The sequence below is a fragment of the Chelonoidis abingdonii genome, chromosome 19, assembly GCF_003597395.2.
Source record: "Chelonoidis abingdonii isolate Lonesome George chromosome 19, CheloAbing_2.0, whole genome shotgun sequence".
NCBI classification, from domain to species: Eukaryota; Metazoa; Chordata; order Testudines; family Testudinidae; genus Chelonoidis; species Chelonoidis abingdonii.
The window spans coordinates 16,186,723-16,210,611 of NC_133787.1; the positions used below are offsets into that span (position 1 = coordinate 16,186,723).

The 23,889-nt window shown below is 38.8% G+C and overlaps 1 protein-coding gene across 10 annotated transcripts in view; it reads left to right on the forward strand.

Annotated features, from left to right (window-relative positions):
• Positions 1-22,801, forward strand: part of LOC116826970 (uncharacterized) — a 30,007-nt gene extending 7,206 nt beyond the window's left edge. For 3 of the 10 annotated variants that reach the window (XM_032784051.2, XM_032784050.2, XM_032784052.2), the window contains exons 3-12: positions 546-578; positions 3,185-3,265; positions 4,063-4,145; positions 4,936-5,151; positions 9,946-10,072; positions 12,764-12,963; positions 13,843-14,118; positions 14,849-15,067; positions 17,322-17,459; positions 22,432-22,801. In XM_032784051.2, coding sequence (XP_032639942.1) covers positions 546-578; positions 3,185-3,265; positions 4,063-4,145; positions 4,936-5,151; positions 9,946-10,072; positions 12,764-12,963; positions 13,843-14,118; positions 14,849-15,067; positions 17,322-17,459; positions 22,432-22,493 — 1,435 coding nt within the window. In that variant the 3' untranslated portion in view covers positions 22,494-22,801. The remainder of the gene's footprint in view (positions 1-545; positions 579-3,184; positions 3,266-4,062; positions 4,146-4,935; positions 5,152-9,945; positions 10,073-12,763; positions 12,964-13,842; positions 14,119-14,848; positions 15,068-17,321; positions 17,460-22,431) is intronic. The other 7 variants (XM_032784055.2, XM_032784054.2, XM_032784056.2 and 4 more) reach the window with 4 other exon arrangements.
• The last annotated feature ends 1,088 nt before the right edge of the window (positions 22,802-23,889 follow it).

Consider the following 23,889-nt stretch of genomic DNA (forward strand, 5'->3'; position numbering starts at 1 on the left):
GTAGCAGAGCAGCCAACTGGATCATTTTTGGGGTATGTTGTATAAATACATATAAAATATTCATCTGTACATATCTCTTGATAGAATATTAGAAATGGCAATTTTAGGAGCAATCTAATGCCCTGCTATATGGCTCATAACTGCTGCATAGTTCATGGCATGAGGAACAAAATATAGATTGCTAGTGTTAATAGTTGAATTTCATTTAATCAGTATCGCTAACTCTCCTTTCTTTGCTCTTTTTCTCTTCCTGCGATTGAGGTGAGTAAGGTTTGCATATGCCTCTGGGTACTTGGGGCCTACAAGAGAGAGCTTCAAGGAACACGCTTACTCCAAAAATCAGATTCCTTTACAACACAATTTCCATTTTTTCTTTAGCTTGTCATTCGCTCTTTAAAACGTTTTGTAATAACCTGAAAGTGTGGTGCATGAGGTCATGCTGCTGAAGAAACTCAGCACATTTTACTAATCTTGATTTAACTGCTGTTTTTTTACGGTTTGTCGTCAATATAACTTAATCCAAGCTCTTTTCATTTTGGGTCCAGGCATAGACCCGGATGGATTCCACGCCTTCTGGAGTAAGTAATATGTAACAGATTTATTGAGTTTTTAAGTAGATTATAAAAAGGTGGACTTTTTCTTCATCCAGCTTTGTGTGTAAAAACGCTATTGTGCATTCTATTTGTAAGCATACATTTGTTTTCCCTTCTAGATGTCTTCATAAGTTAGACTTGTATCAAAGTAAACAAAACTCGTTTAGTAATTGTTAGAGGGGACAATCTTACAGCTTTTGTTCACTTTTTCTTAATATTCCTTTAGTACTAGCATGAACGAGTTCTTGATCAGTCTTCAGGTCTTCACAATGTGCATATTATTTTCCCCAGTTTCTTCTATTATTACCATTTTCTTTCCCCAAGTAGTGCCTCCTTAGCCTCTTATCTCCCTCTTCATTTCCTTCCCACATTTTCATATTCTGTTCTGTATTACCAACACAGTGATTTAAGACTTTTGTCTGTTTCTCCTGACTATAAGATAAACATTGATACTTCCTAGAATGACTATTTTTGAAGAAATCCTGAAATGTGAAGTAACTCTACAGTTGCATTCTTTTACTGGCTTTCTCAAAAGTTTTCTGATAATGAATGAAAACTTATAGAAGTTATTAGATTTGTGTTGTGGAAACAATATTTTATTTAGAATGATCCACCTTAGATTCTTGGCTATATCAGATTATTCCATCAAAATAATTAAGACTCCTGGAGAATCCAAATTCTTAGAAACTAAGTTTTAAAAACTAAACTTCTAATCTTTTGGATATGGAAGTGTTCTCTTCTCATTCTTTGCAAAATAATTTTTGGACTAGTATTGGGACCACCACTTTTGTCCATCCGTCATCCTTTCATCCTTGTCTCTTTCTTGCTATCTCAGCAGCAGCCACGGAATAGCACAGCCCAAAAGTGCTGATACTGGTAGAGCTGACTGCAAGTGCAACAAGATAATGTTGCAGGATCCCTGTCCATTTCAAATGGCTGATATCTCCCAAGATGTCAGCACTTCTGTACTTGAGCAATGTGATAATCTGTATTACCTGCTGCTGGTACCATTTCTCTTGTGGTAAATTGGCCCTACCTTGTCAAGGTGCCTGACATGCAACTAAGCATTAGGCACATCCAGTTTATATATAGTTAGTTCCTGAATAGTTTTTTGATGTGCTAGGATTTCCAAAACAGTTTTCTAATTTATCATGAATAGCTATCAGTTCCATTTTTCTGGTGATAAAATATTTGTAACTTTGACAACATAGTTAAAAATATGAATAACTTAAGTCAACTACAGTATTTATTTCAAGTGAAGCTGGCTCTCTACTGGTGTCACAAGATTCCTGATCTCTTGACAAGAGGTTTTTGTCTTAACTTTGTCTTTTCTCCTGTTGGTTGGTTGGCATCCAAATATCATGCTACTTTTCTTTGTGGCTATTGATTTTGGTTTTGGACATCATCCTAGTCAGCCTGTGTTCCCATTCAAAGCAACTTACTTTTGACTAGTTCATGTTGAGCCATCTGCTTATTCCTTTTATCCTATGGACTTCATATTTGGCACTACCTTCGTGAAACAAAACTTCTACTAAGCCTATGTGATCTTCATCAAATCCTCAGGCACAAGGTCTACTCGTGACTTAAGTTTCTCATACTAGCCTCCCCCATTCACCCCATTACCGCATCTTGTTATGGACAACAAATCAGTTAAGTCTTAACTGCAAGATCCAAAATCAGTTGTGTTAGCTTGTGCTTAACAGCATGTGCTTCAGACTCTACACTCACTAGCAACTATGGGTTCGGGGGAAATGTTAGATCATCCAAAGCTACCGATAGAGGTGGTGTAAGCAGAATGTAAATAACACTTGCCCTAAAATGTCTCATCTGTGATTGGAAAAACTTCATGACAGCTGGTATGACATCAACGTTTTATTAAAAGGAAGAATAAAACATCAGCAGAAGCTGGCTATAAACAAAATGTAGCTGCCTTGTTTTTTGTCATAACGCATTTTTTCTAAGACTGTCTGCTCTTCAGGCTAGGGATGTGATTTCCCCTGCTCCTACACACATGCTAGCTCTTGTTGAGATAGCGCAAGTATAAATAATAGTGCAGCTGCGTAAGCACTGATAGCGGCCATGGAAGCATGGCTGAGCTGGTTTCAGGCGAGTACATACTTGGCACGGCTCAGCCATCCCTCTATGGCCACTACCAGTGTTACTTTGGCGGCACTGCTATTTATACTTGAACTATGTTGATGAGAGATAGTGTAAGTATGTGTGAGGAGCAGAGGAATCGCACCCCTAGCTTGCAGTGTAGACCTAGCTCAATGCAGGCAAAACCTTACGAGGAAATATGAAAGTGTCACTGGCTTGCAGATGCCCAAGATTTGTGAAAAAGTTTTTGGGAATGTTTTGTCTACCTTTGACTGAAAGGAAGATATGTTTTGCTTCACCATAATACTGCAGCCCTGGAATTAAGCAGATTCTTTTATAATGGCATTTGTTTTAAAACCAAAACTAACAGGAATTTGGAAAGTCCATTAAGAACTTTAGAGTACTAGTATGTAAAACTTAAGCTTTTTAATTGTAGCCATGCAAAAGCTCTTTTGATCAAACATACCTAATCTCCTATTTCTTGCCTCTCTTAGCATAAATCCTTATAGACCATACCAGAAAAGTCCTTATTCTCCCCAAGATAGTTATTCAAAGGACTTTGAAGATCTGAATAGGTAAGACACACTTTTCAATAAGATAACTATATAAATTATTTAAAGACTTTGTGAACAACCCATCTGTCTGTAGGAAAATACTTCTGTCTATAAACAACCTCACTTTTGTAATGACTATGGTTTTGTTGCTGATATTTACATGACAAGAATTTGTATATCTGTTAAAACTTCCTAATTAGTGTTGAGTTTTTTTTAAACAACTAGTTTGTTCATGGTATTTAATGCTATAGCACATGGGCACCATACAGTTGTTTTAAAATAGAGTTAAAATAAGATTATTTCTGTATGATGGTCAGACCCCAGTAGTAAAACTTACCAAGGTTGCACCCTGAAACACCAAACTTTGAATCTTCACAGGGGTGAATTTTGGAGGAGAGAGCTGTCTGTTGAAGATGCCCTGCCACTGATCATAGAGTTGAGTCTTGGAGGCATTTCCGCTCTCTGCTTCAACCAGTCTTGACTGAACTCTAGCAATTGGATCCAAGAACTTTCAGGGCTTTATAGATCATTGTACAATGATCTTTTTTTGTAATGTACTTTAGCTTTAGTGAAGCTACTTGGGAAGTCAAATGCTTTTTAATGGAAAATTAGCTTAGTCTTTTAAGTATGGAAAGACTAACACTTCTTACCTCTCCATGGCTTAAAGTCATCTATTCTGAAACTCAATATTGACAACTTTTGCACTACAACTGTTTAAAACCTTTATCTTCCTAGTTTGTGTATATATCTGTATGCATTGGCCTGCTATCATGTTTTGAATATATTTTTTTTTCCCCAAAATATTATTTCCTCCTTAGTTTTGAAGAACTATTTGGACAACAGTATGACTATTCAACTGGAAATGAAGATTACTATGAGAGATATCAGTATTCCCCCAAAGGTAAGAATTTATAACTAATTGATATTCCTTTTTGTTAGAATATACCCCCTGCAGCCTTTGTGTGGGTCTTCAGGAGAAAGAGGAACTCCGTGGTTTGGTCACAGAGTGCCTGGCCCTTAAGAGAACTTGGGGCCCAACCTCACCTTTGACTGATCAGTTAGGGATCAGGTTACTGTAAAAGACAGCAGGTGACTTGGTAGCAGGCCTGGAGCCAGGAGGCTCTGGTAAGAAATTCTTGGCTCATGTGGGAGAGCTACAGGAAGCAAGTTGGCGCCTTTGGCAGGCCCTGGAGCAGGATGATTCTGGCAAATGGCCGGGAAAAAATTTAATCGTGTGGGAAATCAGTAGGCCTCTTCAAAAGACCTTGCACTGAGAGGAAGAGACAGTTGACATATTGTGTTAGTTTATGTGGGAAGAATAAAGCTGAAGCCTGAGAAAAGGGCCCGAATCACACTCTAATTATGGTGTCAATCTTTCCTGGCTCAGGAGACAGGCCAGCAGTCTACAGGCTTCTTTAAGGGTCACCCACGCCCTGTGGGAACTCAGCTTCCTCTTAGGTTTGGAAGGGATGATTGGGTTTATTCTGGACAATTGTCTGGTCTGAGCAGCACATTAGAAGCCCAGGGACTCCTATGCATCTGAGCCCTTTCCCTCTGGCTGGGACATCATTACACACTCAAAGCAATAGCTTAGGTGCTGGCAGGGAAGTAGTCCAGCAGAGTGGAAGCATGGGGTGCCTCCTGGTGTGAGGAAGTCCCAAGATACATCAAGTTGACAACGGTGGTCCCAGCAGGTCCCAGTCTGCATGAGACCCCAGGGATACCCGGAAGACAAGAGGCAGCAGTGGCAGCCCAGCAGCCAGGTTCTTCCAGGCGACAGGATCCGGAGCACGAATCCTCAGCAGTGGAAGCTGGCCCAACCGTCCCTTGCTCCCGAGAGAAGTGGAGAACAGCAAGGGCTGCAAGTGTGGTCCCCCCGGCAGGGGTATCTCCTTTGCCGGTAGTGGGTGAGTTTGGGCTCTGGGGAGTGCAGAGGGCATGTACTTTGGAAGATGCACCCGGACAGGTGGGGGGCGGAACAGGACGGTAAAGTGTGGAGGGCCATGCCTCTTCCCCCATGGACAGAATCAGAGAACTAGATAGGCAGCAGATTTTTCCACAGGGATAATGGAGAGAGCCTCTGAGCTGGAGGATACCCCTGGAGCTCCTCTTGGGGTGACTGAGTGGGCCTCCACAGAGGGTTCCATCCCATTTGCCCTGGGTTCCCCAGGCAGTCTAGGGTACAAGCTGCAGGAGAAATTAGTCTTCCAGCCAGGTGGCCAGACTTATCCTCCATTGTGGATTCTCTGGTCCTCAAATTACAGAAGTTTGTTCTCCTTATCCCCTAACTTCTGTTTGGGAATCTAGCATGGGAACCACTGCATGCCCAACATGGGCTCCAGTTTGGGGTGATGGCAGCAGCCAAAACAATTCTGGTCTCATTAGCAGGGTAAGAGCTACCAATCAAGGAGGAATAGGAATGCAGGTGCTGAATCTCACTTAGGCTTGCAATGTAGGGATAAGTGCCAAGGCCATAGAGATGGGTACATCACAGGGTGGTGGGGAGCAGGTGATATGGCGGGTTCCAATGCAGCTGTCAGCTTTTTGTCTTCCAGGTGAAAATAAGACAGGCTTGTACAGGAATGCTATCTCCAGTCAGGGGTGCACCTCCTCAAAGCCACTTAAAAAAAACCACAGAAATATTATCATTGTACAGGGAAACAATGATGGAAGGTAGAGTGCAGAGGAATAAGGGGGACACTGAGAATGCGAGGTATCAAAGGGTGGCTTGAACCTGGGAAAACTGACAACTTACCTTTTTGATGTACGCTGGGGTGATGTCTGGCAAATATCCAGAGAGGCTTAGCCTTGTACAAATATATGTACATATTCTATTGGGTCTGCAATACATTTGGGGGTATAGCATGGGCCCATTAAGGTAAGGAATTTAAGTTGCAGACTGAATGCTACATATCCACAAATGAGGTGTGACAGGGCTGATAATGGCCTCTGGTTAGAGCAGATGATCCTGACTTGGTCAGTGCCATTCATACATACCAACAGCAGTTTATTGTTTCCACAGCAGGCTAACCAGAGATCTGATTCTTGCAGTAAAGTATGCTGGGACTTCAGTGAAAGTGGATGTTTTTGGGACTTCTGCAGATAAAAAAATCACATGCGAGAAGTGTTTCGGTGTTCACCGGGCACTCATTTGCCACAGCATTTGTGGAAAGTTCCAGACCAGTAGAAGGAGGGATCAGTCAGATGCTCCCTCTATCCCCACACACAGGACCAAGTAGCAGGAATGGAGGAAGGAGCTTTATCTCCAGCTCAAGGTGCTTTGGGTGTTTCCTTGGGTTTACCCTAACAAGATAAATGGGGCATATTTTTGGGAGGAGTTTATAGTAGGATTTGGGATACCATATGAAGGAGTTGGAATTCACATCTCTCAAAATTTGACATCTGTAGAGGGTTTGAGAGACATAATAAGGGGCAAGATTTAACACATTATTTCTAACAGAATTACAGGGCTATTCATGCACTTACTTATGACTGACCTGCAAGTTTCTCCTTTGGGTTTGATCCCCAAAAAGGCACCAAGGAGTATTGGAAGCTCCATGTATGATGCAATAGACCGGGAATTATGTTCAGTGTGTTACTCTTCTTTTGGTACCATTGTGAACATGGTGAGAACTTGCAGCCCCAGGGCAATTTTAGTGAAATATAACATTAGATTGGCTTTTTGACTGCTACCAGTAAACCCCCTCAGATTTCAGACCTGTCGGGTTTTATTTGCTAGGTCGATTTTTATTTTGACAAGGCCATAGCAGTGGGATGCTCAATATTGGGCTCAGCCCAAAACTGGAGGTCAGTGGTATGGGAATTGGGTTTACAGCAAATAGCAAACTACCTGGATGCCTTCTTGTTTATGGGCAGGGCAGATTGTAAAGTGTGCCAGCTTGTTGATCTCCTCTTAGCCGGTGCCCTGTGATAACTGCTATCAGAAGAAAAAATGGATCAAGTTAGATATAGAGACTTGCATCCCTAGACTTTCTGTGCATAAACTTGCAGAATTATTGGGATGAAACAGGACAGAGCAGCCAAGTAGATTATGCTGCATGAACTGCAGGCTGTTGTTTGCCTTCTTAGTTTTGTATGCAGTCTGATAGTGCCCAGATAAGCATTTTGTCCCCTGCCATCAGCTGCCATGTCAGGGATAGCTAGGCCCAGCCATTTTAAAAGTATGAATAAAGAAATGAAGATAAATTTATGGGCATGGGAACAGCTCAGTTCCTAAATCACTTTGAGGGAATTACCTGTTGGAGAGAAGAGCATCTCCTGCTAGATGCCTAGCTGGGGTAGAGACAGACCTGAAAGTTCACTCCAGAATACCCAAGTTTACTCATTGGGGACACCAGGTTTGAGGCCTTTACCAGGGCAGGTAGTGCACTTGGAGATGTCTAGTGATCATATACACTGGGAGATACTATACTGGGTTTTTTCCCCCATTTTAGTTGCAGTGATGATCTGGGGGAGAGGATCTCCCAAACAAGTGAAATTCTATAGCGACAACATGGCATTGGTACATTTTAACACCCATTCCGCCAGATCACTCAGAGTTACAAGGTTGGTGAGGGCACTTGTCCTGCAGTGCTTAACTTGTAAAATCTATTTTACTGCTAACATATGCCAGGGATTAATAATGGCATAGCCCATGCTGTCTTGATTGCAGGTGGATGGATTTCAAGATTTGGCGCCAGGAGCTGACAAGGAGCCTGAGCAGATGTCGCTGGCCCTTTGGAACCTTGGCTCGTGACTGTGCTTGGATTAATGCAGAGATCAGCAGCCCAATGAACGTTTAGGGTTTTAGAGAATTGACTCAGTTTTGGGGTAGGCTTGCCCAAGATTTGGCCAGTTCCTGAAGTGTGTGGTGTCTGATACCCCATGGGCTGGCATCAATGACTGTCTCAGTTGTTTATCAGCATTACCTTTTGTAGCAGGATGTTGGATATTCTGGATTTTTAGTTAGGAAGCTGTTAGATGGGTGGTCTCGCCCCACAAGCCTTACAGAAGATTCCTGCTAAGCCATCATTATTCAGATTCTTTGGGATCCAGTGGGAGTTCATCAGGTATGTTAATAGAGCCAGTATGGAGATTTGAACAAGGCAGCTGTATTAATGGTTTTTAGTATTTAGTTAATGAGCTCGTGCCTACATCAGCAAGGGGATATTTCAGGTAGAGTTTTGGAATTTAGGGACTTACATTGTGGGAGAGATCAGTCATTTTGACTCTGATAATGTCAATGGATTAGGGAGAGGAAGGGGAGTCTATAGTATTGCAAGAGTTTGGGAAGTTTGGGAAGGCAGGGACTTGCCCAGTCAGAGCATTAAGGACCCACATATTGCTGAGGCTGGCTAATGCTGGGCCACTCTTTCTTCCTGTTGAAAAGAGTTTCTCAAGAAAATTCCAGTTTGTGTCAGTCTTATAAAAGGGGCTTACATTATCAGGTTCCCTGCTGGTGAATTTGGGTGCCATTCTTTCAGGATCAGGGCAGCAACTTCTGCAGTGCAACTGGCAATAGGGGCTTGAGGGATATAATTGGTTGATGGAATCCAAATGCATACTTGGTGCATATGAGGCCTCCAGTTGAGAATTAGAGACCAGTGGTATGAATGTGCTATGTTTTGCTGCATACCTGGTTTTCTGGATCAAGGGAGGATGACAAGAGATAGTGATTAGATCTGTGAGCACAATGTTGTTCATTGGGCCCAGAAGTGGGCAGACAGTTGCCCAGAAGGTTCACAGTATTAGGCCTTGGTGAGGGGATGATTGCATAGAAGGAGCAGCATGCTCTTGGATTAGCTGATTTCTTCTTACACTCTTCGGTAGCCATCTGAAAGGATTATTGCGCACCAAGGTGAAAACAATTTGGGATCTTGTAAGGGGGTTGACTTAACAACTAAGGCAAAGAGAGAGGGCAGAATCAGGACCTTTTCCTATGGGTATCTGTAATCTAGTTTGAAATCTTGCAGCAGAGATTATGGTAGAGAGCCACTAGGCCTCCACATGTTCATGAGGCCAGAAAATGTGTAAATCAGGAAGTGATTAAATTTGTAAAAATCTGTTGCATTACCACAGCTGTTCAGGGAAGACTCTGACAGGGACTTGAGTATATTTTTGGCCAATGTTAGGGAAGAAGTTGTTAACATGTGGGAACCTGGTTAGGGATGTGGGGAGGTAGCCATGCTGATTGCATGTTTCCAGTGCAAGTACTTTTTAAATAGAGGTCTGGTTTCTTGATGAACCAGAGTGGGAAGTGGATTTAGGGGAAGGCATCTTCCAAAGAAGATAGGGGAACAGGGTTGGACCTCCAAATGTCTCGTACAGTGACTCTTCCCCCCAGCATTTTAGACCTAATATGAAGAGTGGGCAGTGGGCTAACAATGGGCTGGGCTCAGGTTTGGAGCAGGGGTCTGAAGACAGTCTTCCATCAGGTAGAAGAGATTTAGAGAGGAAGGGTGACATGCATAGGATTAGTTATTACTAGATAATTCCCAGATGAGTTAATAAAATTGCTGCCTAGTTAAATAACATTCCTTGTGTCATGTCTAAGACAAATACATTTTTACTAGCTTCACAGTTCACTTTTTAGTGGACTTCTCTGTTTCCACAATACTTAACTGAATGGGAAAAATACCTGAAGCTCCGATGCTGGTTTCCAGTCACTGTTACCTTTTAATCAATTTGTTCTTTGATTTTAGATGATGACTATACCAGGGATGATCGTAGGGAGAAGCTATACCTACAGTTTTACCAGCAGATACAGAAAGAGTATGATAAAGAAAGACCTTCTGACTGTATCATTGTGGCCATCAGCAAGGAACAAACGTAGGTTTCTAATTTAAAAATGAAATGTTTAAGGTTTCCAGTTAAGATGTTCACTTAATAATACTGTTCTCTCAGAGCTGAGAATGTAGGTAATATTTGAATGTTAAGCCTACTTTTTCCTCTCTGAAGTTCCTTAACATAATTCTATTTAGTCTTTTCTAAAGTATTTTAAATTGTTATGCATCTCTTTGGCCATTGGGCATATTAAGTGTGCATGGGGGCACACCGAGGAACTTTTTAAAAGTTAGTTCTAAAGCAAATTAACTCTGAATCAACTCTTAATTTTTTTGTTTACATTTTAGCACTTAATAGGAGGATCTTCTTAGAAACCATGAAATCTAATCAATATAAAATAATGTTAAAAGTAGGTTCAGATCCTACACCTGTCCTTGAATCACCTTGACAATTTTAATATTTTACATATTTTCCTAATTTAAAAAATGTTTTTCTCTGCAGCTGCAAAATGAAAGATCCACATAAACAAAAGGGGAACTGGCTATATACAAGCCACTATCAAATGCACAAACTCAGACAGGTTTTATTCTCTAATCTTTTAGTCATGTTAAATGGTGCTTACAGCAAAAGAAATTAAAAAAAAAAAAATCTGCAAGTTTTAAGTGTAACATCCCTTTAAACTGAAAGCAAACTTTCTGGGTTTTTTTCCTCTTAGGTAACTTGGTTTTCTTTCAGATTAATCCTTATGACTAGTGAAGTCTTCATAGCAAGACCTTACATTTTCTATTTAAAGCATTCAGTGTCATTTTCTAACAAATACAAAGAAAACGCTTGAAACATCGTGAAATTACATATATGGCAAAATGAGAGTTAAATGAGGCAGAGTGCAAAGAACTTTCTTCTTGGTTATCATAGAACTATTAACTTTCATATCATAATTGTCCACCTTCTGGAGATGACCAGGATCAACTTGGATATGGAGGTCTTGACAATCCATTGATACATTCGTCATAGGATTTATTTGAGGACCAGAAGGATTGGTGCAAGAAAGCATAACTTTAACATCCAATGTTTAGTTAATGTTCAATATCACCATTTAAATTGTATTTATTTCCTTTCTCTCTTGCCTTCGACATTTCCATAACAAAGTGAGTGTTTTATATTTAGTGTCCAGTACAAAATTAATTACCAATATGCTATTTTTAAATGGGTTAACTACATGGAAACTTATAGATAATAAATCATACTTTTTAGAATCTTACACGACTTCTAGTAAGGGAATCAAACTCATCAGTTTAAAGTGGTGCTGATATTGCTACTCTCCTTCAAGTGTTAGATTCTGGTGCTGTAAATACGATACCTGAGAATCCCCTTTCTTTCCTCTCTCTACCTGACATATTAGTCTTTTGATATTCAGATGTTACTTGGATTACACTAGATATTTTGCTCATCTCTTAATTCGTGGCATCTCTTAATTTGTCTGAAAGATGTTATGGTGGGTGATCACTTCAAATGCAGTTGGCAAATTCTCTGTCAGTACCCAGCATAACATGATGTCGGGGCCAGTGCTCTGTGACATGTCTCTTCTGTATTCAGTAGTCGAGAGACCTGCGATCATGGTGAAAACACTGCCATTATTATAGCTTTGTCTGAAGGAACAACTTAGCCTGGCTGGTTGAGTCACCTGAAGTGCAGTGATCATACTCAGTTCTCTAAGCAGTTAGTAAAAATAGACTTCTAAAGTTGATACAGTTAGAAATAATTGTGTATAAAATTGATATCTTGATCACCATTTTCCTTCACTGGCTTTCACATCAAATATACTTAATTTACATGTTAAAGCAGAATCTTCCTAACTGCCAAAACAGAAAGTGCCATGTAGTACGCAAAGTTATCTGCATTTTTGTCTTGTGTATGTAATAATATAGTTATTGGCTGTTAGCTAACAGTTCTGATGAGGAAGCCGAAATGATCAGGGCTTGCTTTTCCCTATCTATGTTGCTTCCCTAGGTTGACACTAATAAACTTTCAACTGTAAAATAAGCAGATAAGACTCGGAAGTTACATAGGGAGCAGTGTACACATATAGTATGATGTGTGCTATACATTTGCTCAGCATAAATACCTATTAAACCTAATGTCCTTTCTTTATCTTCACACATTTATTTTTAAAAAGCCAACTAGTTAATGTAACTAAAAGGCTTACACTAAAGCCAGTCATAACAGTTTATACTATTGTGGAAAGAGAAAAGAGGTCAAGTTTTAATTGACTATATCAGCGATGATATATAGGTGATGAATTAGAATTAATAAAATGCTAAATATAAATAGTTTCAGTCATTAATGTATTAATATATATACATACTTTCCAAAAATAGCACTTAATACATGACCCACAGGGATCCTCAATTAAAAAATCCCATATATGAAGGGATCAGATTTCCAAACAGTTGAACCTTAATACAAGTATTTTCTAAAATAGTCGGTACAGTATATGGGGTTTTTTTTTTTTTGTTTGTTTTTGTTTTTTAAATATCTCCATTCTGTCGTCTAAAAGAGTTTGTCTGATTTAAGGAACATGCCATTTGTGGAAAGAAAATTGTCTCTTACACTTCACATAACTAGAATTGTTACCTGTAACTTAGAGCATACAAAACATGAACTACAGCATGGCAACAACTAACAGTGACACAGACTTTTATTTGTAAAATAACCAGCCTCTTTTTTTTCTTTAAGGGAATATGCAACAGTCATAGGCCATCGGTTGCAGGATCATGGCCTTGTGGTGGAAATGATATACCTTACATCTGAGTTGGGTCTCACACGCGCCCTCCAAGAAGTTAAAAATGATGGTTCCCCATTTTGTATTCTTGTTGAACAGTCAAATGTAGCACTTTCCTCTTGCACCGTAATCATGCTTCATGAGTCTATCAAAAGTAAGTTTAGCTTCATGTAGAAATGTCACTTAAAATAGTCCCCATTCAGAACTGCAATTTAATTTTCTCTGAACATGTTAAAATATTAAATACTGACACATTACACCTCTTGGTAACAAAGCCTGACCTAGTTAAGATGTGACAATTTGTAAATACTTCATTGAATTAATTTCCAATAATTCACAAAACACAAATCCATCTGCCCTGAATTTCTTTTTCCTAAATGGCATGAAATCGACAACAAAAGCTGTCAAACATAGTAGGGCATTATATATAAATAACATGATTACAGTTCACATTCTTATCTTACTGCTACATAGATGGATCAAATTAAAATCCATCTATTTTAAGTCTTCAGTTTTCTAAAACTTTAACTTCAGATTTCACATCTTTCCCCTCAACAAGAACACAGCTGTTCTAGTCATTATTAAAAAGGCACTTCCTTTTTAAATGAAAAATACCTAACTGTCCTGTTCCCCTATTCAGGTAAAATATGTTCTGAATTTAAGAAAAAAGTCTATGCTAATCCTACTTTTCCTCTTATTTCAATCAGATGTGTGCGCAACTGTACAAAGGTGAAACCAGGAATCTTTTTAGCCCAAGCTTAAATTAAAATGACAAGTGACTTGTATCTTTTAATTGGGGAAACTTTTTTTTAAATGTAACTTGTAGTTAAATAACATTGCACATAGCTGTGCTGAATCAAACTAACTTCTGTAATTACAGGGTAACCATGTCAATACTGAAACAGAAACCTTTTAAATTTCATTCATTTGAATTACACACAGACTTAACGGCTCTGTTTTTTGTCTTTTTGTAAATGTGTCAAGTAGATGGGAACACAAGACTGATAAAGCAAGCTATCTCTCTTCTCTGTAGTACACCGTAATATGCCCATGGAGGATGCATTGGCTCTGGTAGTTAAAGCATTTGGGAAAATTTTTGCTGAGCGTGAGCAGCAGGAACGTGCCGAAATTTCACACAAAGCAGCTGATCTGGCGGATGACTACCTAGAACGGGAGCTCTGTGGGAGTTACAGTGTGCCTCTAGGCGTTAGACATCTTCTCTTTCTGTTAAGTGAGGGAAAATATTTATATCGTGAGGAGTTGAACTCAATAAGTGACTACCTGAAGACCAGGAAAGATGAGCTTGAAGGTATTCATGCTTTTTTCCCCAAAATACAACTTCAAACATTTTTTTTTTAAATCAACCTGTGTTACAAAACCAGCTCTCAGGTACATTACACATAAATAGTCTACAAATATAAAAGATAAATGTGAAAAAGGTCAAAAGTCCACCTGTAAATGTCAATGTATATTAAAGCACGTGTATATCTATCCTAAAATCAGATACATATTCCCTATAGAAATGGTCACACATCAAACACTTCATCTTTATATCCAAGCCACCAAATGAGCAATCACTCTCCCATAAGATTCACTGTTACAAGTAAATTTTTGTAGCTCTTCTGTTAACACTGACACACATTTAAGTTTTGATAATACCATACACATATAAAAGCATTCTAAATTAAAGTCACTTAGAAGGAATCATTATGCAGAATTTCACGTATGGTTTAATAAAAACCATTAATTCAACCATTATATATATTTTGCAAAGTATTCAAGAGAAATTCAGCAGAACAACTTTAACAGATAAAACAAACCAAAAAACTTGCATAAGTTGCAGAAAACGTGTATTTTGGAAAGATATTCTGGTGTTCTCTTGATCCCTAGGAGCAGCCCTATAGAAACTTCTTGAACCTCTAGGTTAAGGGGTTAATAATTAGAATAATCTTATCATTATAGGTCACGCCGTCTTTGTAATGATGTACTCTTAAGAGTTACTTACTCTGCTGCTGTTTGTTTTTGTTCTCTTAAACTAGCCCTTGTTGAACAAACTGATCCTTCAGCTGAAGTTGAAGACACGTTGTATCAAGCAAACGTGATGCCAGGTACAAGCACTGCCACCCATACCTTAAGTAAACCTCCACCCCTTCTGCCGACACCCAACAGGAACGTTCTTTTAGGCCAGTCGCCCCTTCCTCCAGCTAAACCTGCATTGTTGGGTGATAGGCCATCAGGAGCTCTTCTTCCAACACCAGGTTAGTAACAATTTAACTTCCTTGTTTGTCAAATTTCATATTTAAAACTATTTTACTACCTTGATTTTTTTTTCATGACTGATTCGATCATTCACGCAATAGATTTGCTCACAAAAAAGTAATAGAAATATTATAATCAGTGTTACGGGAAGTATAATAAAGTGAAGGGATGTGGACTCCAAAAATATCAGAGTCGTTTGCAAATATTTGGAGTGGTGATTCAATAATAGCGTAGCCAATTAGTTTATTTTATCATCCACGTATCATTGTGTTTTGTTTTTATGGTCAGTTCATATGCTATTTCATATATAATCAATATATGCTAAATAGATTTAAATTGTCAGTCTTACACTTCTATAATCCTACAAGTATTTAGGAGTGATGAGTATGTATTGGGTATATAAGTAAAGCATGGCTGGAATGAAAGGCCTGCAGTCTGAGGCCTGTAAGATTTTAGCTGCACCATATTAAGCCATAGGCTTAAGAATGCTTGACGTGAGTGGTTGATCGAGGAATAACCCTATGCTAGTAAGGTCACAAGATTACTGCAAAAGATGTGCCACTAGGTGATGTTACAGAAAAGTGGAATAGACTGCAGTGTATTGTCCAAGAGCACGAGACATCTGATTGTAACATCATGTCCTGACCACAGGTTACAAGTTGAATAAAATGAACTAAGAAGTAACCTATGAAAAATGAGGCACCCCAGTATTCGTGGGGTGTGGAACTACAGATAAGGGAAAAGAGGGTTGAAACACCCATGCATATGCATAGGGTGTTAGATGTGGTCAGAACAACAATATAAAAGATGTTTCCTGGTTGGGTAAAAGTAGAAAGATCTAGCAGGAACCATCCTCTGTCAATGATCATCTGTTGAGAGGTCCATCGGACCCTAGAATATCTGAGGATGTGAATATGACTACAGTCTTGGGTTTTGTAGGGTTTATATATGCATGGGTAATTATAGCTTCGCTTATTGGTTTAATAAAACTTGTAGTACAGATAAAACTTTGTACTTGATTGTCTCTATGGTCACTATCCATGGTCCTCTTGTGTTCCTGGAGTCTCCAAATTTGAGAAAAGCACCAGAGGTGATTTTCACTTTGAGCTTGAAACTGTAGCACCAGGAGCTGAACCCATGGGAGTTTATATTGAATTTAGTAATTTTGTATTAAATAAAAAAGGCTACAGTAGTTTAAAGAAATAAAAAGAAAAGTTGGATGATTTTAGCCATACTACCTTTCATAGCAAACTTTCCAGGATGGGGGTACAGAAGAACTATTCTGTTCCTATCTAAAAATGAATCTCCTGTAATATTATGAAAGTATAGGGACGTTCTTTTCCAGTTGCCAAAGTTAAGCTCTAGTAAAATAATTCTTTGAAGTTACAAAAGCGTATAGAAAACCAAAGGGGCGTCGGGGATATTTGAGAGCAGTTCAGGATTTAAAGATGAATTCTCCTAGATCTTAAGACTTTTGTGCAGTAGTAAGCCTGTGCTGGGTTAATTTAAAATTAAATGCTTGTTGCTTTTATGATTGGGATGCATATTAACAATTATTGGGAAATCAGCATAACTTAATGATAAGAATATAAGACATTCACAATTTTGTTTGTACATGATCTGAATCTTCAGCCTCGGGGCTAATACTAGGCACAAATTTGCATCACAGCTGGTGTCCTGCTATGTTGTCTTGTCTTAGTCGTTATTGGGTCTGCTTAGGATCTTTTGTCAAATATATTTAACAAGAATTGTAACATAGTAATTTAGTCCTGTTTCACTTGCTGTCTTTATCAATCTTCCTTTACTAACGAGGACACTTTATTAATTTAATTTGTCTGTCTGTCTTGTAGTGTAAACATGTTTACAGGTCACCACTAATGCAGCAGAAAACTGTACTTTGTGGTAGAGATGTAAAACTTTCCAATATGCATGCCTGCATGTAGGTGTAGTGTTAAATAACTTGGAAGGATTTTACTTGTACTTCTGTAGTGTTAGATCTTTTTTATAAAGTAATGCTCTTACTGTCATCAGTTGAAGACTTAACAAAATCTGAATGATGCTAGTAGCAACTCTACTTTTTATAGAAACTTCAAATAGTGAAGCAGCATTTACAAGCTGAATGTTTCCAGATATTGTTATAATTAAAATCAATGTTTATTTAAATATTAATGTGAGTATCCTGCTCAAACAAATTAAATGTTCTTTTTATTAAAAAATAATAAAAAAAAAAACAACACCCTAATTTCCAAACAGGGATGTCTGGTGCAAAGGGTAAACCTCCACCTCTTCTAGCAGCACCTGCTAAAAGACCTGGTCTTCTAGGATATTCACCCCATCAGCCTGCAAAACGACCACTACTTGGAGAGAAACCTGGACTTTTGCCAACACCTGGTGAGGATGAGAAAGCTTTGTAGATTCTTAGAATCTGTAATATTTTGAAACCAGCTACTTTGCTGTCTTTCTGAACATCGATTTAATATTATTTACTGTAGTAGATGCAGTTCTTGTAGCTAAAAACTTTCTGATGCTAGCCAGCCAGATTTCTCTCCTAACTAAAAAGTTTTGAGATTTCCAATGAAAACAAATGCAATAATCTTCCTTAAAAAAGGCTAATCTGCTAACGAGGGATATGTTTGCTTTATGTATAATGATTGCAATTAGAGTGAAAGCGACATATAGAATCAGAAAACCCTTGTACTAATTACACTATCTCCAAGGAACCAAGATGTTTTAATACAAAACCGTTTCTATTTGTTTATGTACTGTACTCTATCCAAAATGCTAAGTGGATCACAGGATCAGGTCCAAGGTTGAATATAGCTAACTGCTTGATAACAGTGACCATAACATAAAAAATGTTAACATCTGAGGGATTGTAGCGGGGTGGTTACCCACTCCAGCCCTGACAGGGTTAACGCCAGCGCTGGGAGAGGGCTGGGGCTGTAAGGAAAAGCTCAGGCTGCTTAGGAAGGCAGCCTCAGCTGAGGCCACGCCCCAAGCAGACTCAGCTGGCCCTATAAAAGATAGGGAAGCCAGGGGCAGACACAGTCTCCTGTAGCTGTAGGGGGAGACAGGCCTGGTTGCTGGGGAGCTAGAGAAAGTACCTGGAGTGAAGCAGGGCTGGGGGAAGGCTATGGGAGCTGGGGAGCTCTGGCATGGAAACCCCCAGGTTGCGGCCTAGTATAAGGCCAAACGGGTACTGGGGTTGCAGGGGACAGCCCAAGGCTAGGCAGAGGCAGCAGGTCCAAACCCAACCTTGCCTGTGATGAGTGGCTTATACTGCATCTGCCCCAGGGAGCGGGGGCTCGGTGACTGGCAGTAGCCTACGACTGAGGAGAGGTGGGCATAGGGGTTGGGGGTTCCCCGGGGAAGGGAAACCCCGAGAGTGAGGGGTTACTGCCAGGGGGCAGCACCCCAGATAACAGGGCACTGGAGTACAGGAAGGGATGGAGGGGCCTAGCAGCAGTGAGACATCGGCCTGCAGAGGGCGCTCCAAGGCTAGAAACGAGCTAATTCCCAAGACACCAGCAGGAGGCACTGCAGGGGTGAGTTCCATATGGCTACAGGGATGAGGGGGGAACGCCGCAGCAGCCCATCACGGTAGGATTTAATTTCAGAAAGGGGAACTACACAAAAATGAAGAAATTAGATAAACAGAAATTAAAAGGTACCGTGCCAAAAGTGAAAACGTTGCAAGCTGCATGGAAACTTTTTAAAGACACGATAATAGAGGCTCAATTTAAATGTATACCCCAAATTAAGATAACCTAGTAAGAAAACCAAAAAAATGCCACCGTAGCTAAACGACAAAGCAACAAAAGCAGTTAGAGCAAAAAGGCGTCCTTTAAAAAGAGGAAGTTAAATCCTACTGAGGGAAATAGAAAGGAGCATAAACTCTGGCAAGTGAAGTGTAAAAAATATAATTAGAAGGGCCAAAAAAGAATTTGAAGAACAGCTAGCGGGGCCATTGGACAATCGAGATGCTAAAGGAGCACTCAAGGAAGATAAGACCATTGCCGTGAAACTAAATGAATTCTTTGCATCGGTCTTTGCTGATGAGGATGTGAGGGAGATTCCCACACCTGAGCTATTCTTTTTCAGTGGGAATTGTCCCAGATTGAAGTGTCATCAGACGAGGTCTGGGAACAAATTGATAAATTACCATCTGGTCGTAGCAACTTATTATTGTTTGTTCACCCAAGAGTTCTGAAAGAACTCAGTAGTTCTGCAATTTCACATTTAACTATGGTATGTAATCTATCATTTAAATCAGCTTCTGTACCGGATGACTGGAGGATAGCTAATGTGACGCCAATTTTTAAAAAAAGTCTCCAGACGCAATCCTGGCAATTACAGGCCTGTAAGCCTAACTTCAGTACTGAACAAACTAGTTGAAACTATAGTAAAGAACAGAATTATTAGACACACAGATGAACACCATTCGTTGGGCAGAGTTAACATCGTTTTTGTAAAGGGAAATCATGCCTCAGCAATATACTAGAATTCTTTGAGGGGCCTCAACAAGCATGTGGACAAGGTCCCTCCCAAAGGCTCTTAAACAAAGTAAGCTATCATGGGATAAGAGGGAAGGTCCTCTCATGGATTCATAACTGGCTAAAAGATAGGAAACAAAGGGTAGGAATAAATGGTCAGCTCTCAGAATGGAGAGAGGTAAATAGCTGTTTCCCTCGGGGTCTGTATTGGGACTAGTATTATTCAACATATTCATAAATGATCTGAAAAAGAGAGTGAACAGTGAAGTGGCAAAATTTGCAGATGATAGAAAACTACTCAAAATAGTTAAGTCCAAAGCAGACTGCACAGAGTTAAAAAGAGATCTCACAAAATGGAGTGACTGGGCAACAAAATGGTAGATGAAATTCAGTGCTGATAAATGCAAAGTAATCCACACTAGAAAACATAATCCGAACTATACATTAGGGCTGTTGATTAATCGCAGTTAACTCACGTGATTAACTCAAAAAAAATACTTGTAATTAAAAAAATAAATCGTTATTAATTGCACTGTTAAATAATAGAACACCAATTGAAATTTATTAAATATTTTTGCATGTTTTTCTACATTTTCAAATGCATTGATTTCTGTTACAACCCAGAATACAAAGTGTATAGTGCTCACTATATATTATTGATTTCAAATATTTGCATTGTAAAAATGACAAACAAAAGAAATATTTTTCAATTCACCTCATACACAAGTACTGTATTGCAATGTTTATCGTGAAAGTGTAACTTACAAATGTAGAGTTGTTGTTGTTACATAACTGCACTCCAATAACAAAACCATGTAAAACTTTAGAGCCTACAAGTCTACTCAGTCCTACTTCTTGTTCAGCCAATCACTAGGGCAAACGAGTTTGGTTACATTTACTGGAGATAATGCTGTCTGTTTCTTGTTTACAGTGTCACCTGAAAGTGAGAAACAGGGTGTTTGCATGGCACTTTTGTAGCCAGCCCATGATTGAAAGGTATTTACATACCAGATATGCTAAACATTTTATGCTCTCTTCATGGCTCGGCCCACCATCCAGAGGCATGTTTGAAGATGCTCGTCTCTTTTTTTGTTTTTTTTTTTTTTTTTTTTTAAGTTTAAGTTCAGTTTTGTGACTGATCTTTCAGGGAGGATTGTTTTACCCAGATTCTGCCATATATTTCATGTTATAGCAACCTCAGATGATGACCCAGCACATGTTAGTTTTAAGAACACTTCTACATCAGATTTGACAAAACACAAAGAAGGTACCAGTGTGAGATTTTTGAAAATAGCAACAGCACTCGACCCAAGGTTTAAGAATCTGAAGTGCCTTCCAAAATCTGAGAGGGATGATATTTGGAGCATGCTTTCAGAAGTCTTAAAAGAGAGACTCTCAGATGCGGAAATTACAGAACCCGAATCACCACAAAAGAGATTTTGACTCAGATGATGAAAATGAACATGCGTCAATCCGCTCTGCTTTGGATCGTTATCGAGCAGACTCAGTCATCAGCATGGATGCATGTTCTCTCGAATGTTGGTTGAAGCATGAACGGACATATGAATCTTTAGCACATTTGGCATGTAAATATCTTGTGATGCTGGCAACAACAGTGCCGCATGAATGCCTGTTCTCACTTTCAGGTGACATTGTAAACAAGAAGCGGGTAGCATTATCTACTGCAAATTGTAACCAAACTTGTTTGTCTGAGCGATTGGCTGAAGTAAGAATGAGTGGACTTATAGGCTCTAAAGTTTTACATTATTTGTTTTAGTTTTGAATGCAGTTTTTTTCTACATAATTCTACATTTCTAAGTTCAACTTTCATGATAGAGATTGCACTAGAATACTTGTATTAGGTGAATTGAAAAATACTGTTTCTTTTGTTTTTTACAATGTAAATATTTGTAATAAAAATAAATATAAAGTAAGCACTGTACACTTTGTATTCTTTGTTGTAACTGAAATCGATATATTTGAAAACATCCAAAAATATTTAAATAAATGCTACTGTGTTGGGCTGCTTTGGTGTTTTCTCGACTACAGGGATATTAAATCTTTTTATGTTATGGTCACTATTACCAAGTGGTTCAGCTATATTCAACTCTTGGACTAGGTCCTGTGCTCCACTTAAGACTAAATCAAGAATTGCCTCTTCTCTTGTGGGTTCCAGGACTAGCTGCTTCAAGAAGCAGTCATTTAAGGTGTCAAGAAACTTTCTCTGCCTCTCATCCTGAGGTGACATGTACTCAGTCAGTACAAGAATAGTTGAAATCCCCCATTATTATTGAGTTTTTTATTTTTATAGCCTCTCTAAATCTCCCTGAGCATTTCACAGTCCCTATCATCATCCAGGTCAGGTGGTCGGTAGTATATCCCTACTGCTATATTTTTATTATTCAAGCATAGAAACATATTATTCAAGCATATGTTGGAGCCTTTTCATTGAGGGGTGGTTTTGTTCCTAGATAGGAACTGCAATAATGAAGATGTTGGTCAAATGTATTGATCACTGTGGTCATACCTATGGTCAAAAAGTTGGGGGTGCAATCACTTCTGTGGAAGTCTTTGGCTGCTATTTGGGCTTTCAGTGGCATGGAATCTGAGACGACTCCAGGGCTGTGGACAATTGCTCTTAAATCTGAAGGCAGTAACAGGAAAGTTATAGAAGAATCTAGTTCTTTACAGTAGCTGCAGAGATGGGCATTACAGAACTCTCTAAAGTAGAGGTAGCTGTTAGCCTTTTGCCAGTGCAACAGGGTGAGGAGTCCTCAGTGATTGTGGCACATCTAGCTAGTTAGGGGGAGGGAAGGGCAGGGCATTTATATGTAAAACAGCCTCACTGTTTATTTTTATCTTTGTCATAGCTGTTCATGTTAAACCTGTGCAACACCAACGGGCAGCTAAACCAAAGCCTTTGCTTAACTGAGACGACATCACAGACACCATGACTAATAATGGAATACATTAAACCTGATGGTGGCATCCCTCTTCCAAGACAGCAGAGAGCATGATAAACTTGTATTGCTAGTGTCCGTACACCCAGACAAACTTAAATGTATCTCATTTTCTGTAATATACATTCCTATGGGAACTTTTTAAAATTTCAGGGCGCTCTTCTGTTCAGACAAAATTGGTATTTGTGGAAGGTCAGTGTTGTAGATTCATGGTCTTATAAATTAGGAATTGTTTAAATAGATATGGTCACACAATAAAATATTTGTTTTACACAACTCATCACTGATTCTTTTGTGGTTAAGTTTTACCTGACTCTTCCATATGATTATTTTAGAAAGATAAGCAGACCCAGTCAGACTTCATTTCAGTGCTTGTGCTGGGTAGAGATGGATGCAATTTCTTTTTCTTTCTTGTTCTTTTTCTAAATGTGAAAAGTCTCTATGGATTGTTGGGATTTTGTGTTTTTTATATAATACAAAAGTGTTGTCTCTACTTTCCGTGCATCTTCCTTGAGTAAAGATAAATACACGTTGACCATATCTCAACCCTTATTCAGTATGTCACTTGCTTAGGATTTCTCATATTTTTGAAATATTTTAAAATGAGATCTCTTGTTTATTACTATATTATGCCATGATAGCTTATGTCTTCAATGTGTTGGAATGTTAGTCTTTCCATTTCTACTATAATTTGAAGTTTAATGACAGGATGTGAAAGAATTAAGGAAAATTCTATACTCAGTGTACTCTCCCAGATGCAATTAAGAAAATTAATGTTGAGAACTACCTTAATTTCCATGTAGTTTCACACAGACCAGTAATGTACAAGATTTAACTTGTTAATTTAAGCTATACAGTTACATTGTGTAAAATCTTTAAAAAAGAATCGTGTACAGTCATTCCACTGAAACATGAAATATAGTTCCAACTGACATGTAATTTTTTAGTTATCACAAAAATAGTTTAGCACCCAGTTACCCACTTATAGTGTCAAAGTTCAAAATTACAATATTAGCCCCTTAAATTTTATTGTGGGTTTTCTTTTCCTCTCACCTTTTATGAAAGACCCACACAAACAAAAGGGGAAAATGACAATACAGCTAAAAGAATCAGCTAGCTCAGTAACTAAACTTCAGACAAACACAAGTTAAAAGAACTGAAAAAACTTCTTAATCATAGGTATCACTTGTGATAACAATAGGTAAAATGCTTTTTCAGACAAAAACATGACTTTTGTAAGTTGATGTATCTTCCTAAGAATAGGAATTAACTTGGAGAGTTCTTACTTTCATATAATTTTGTCAGTTGTATATGTTATAATTGTTCTTAATCATTTTATGGATGCAGGATTTTCGAGTCTTAACACAT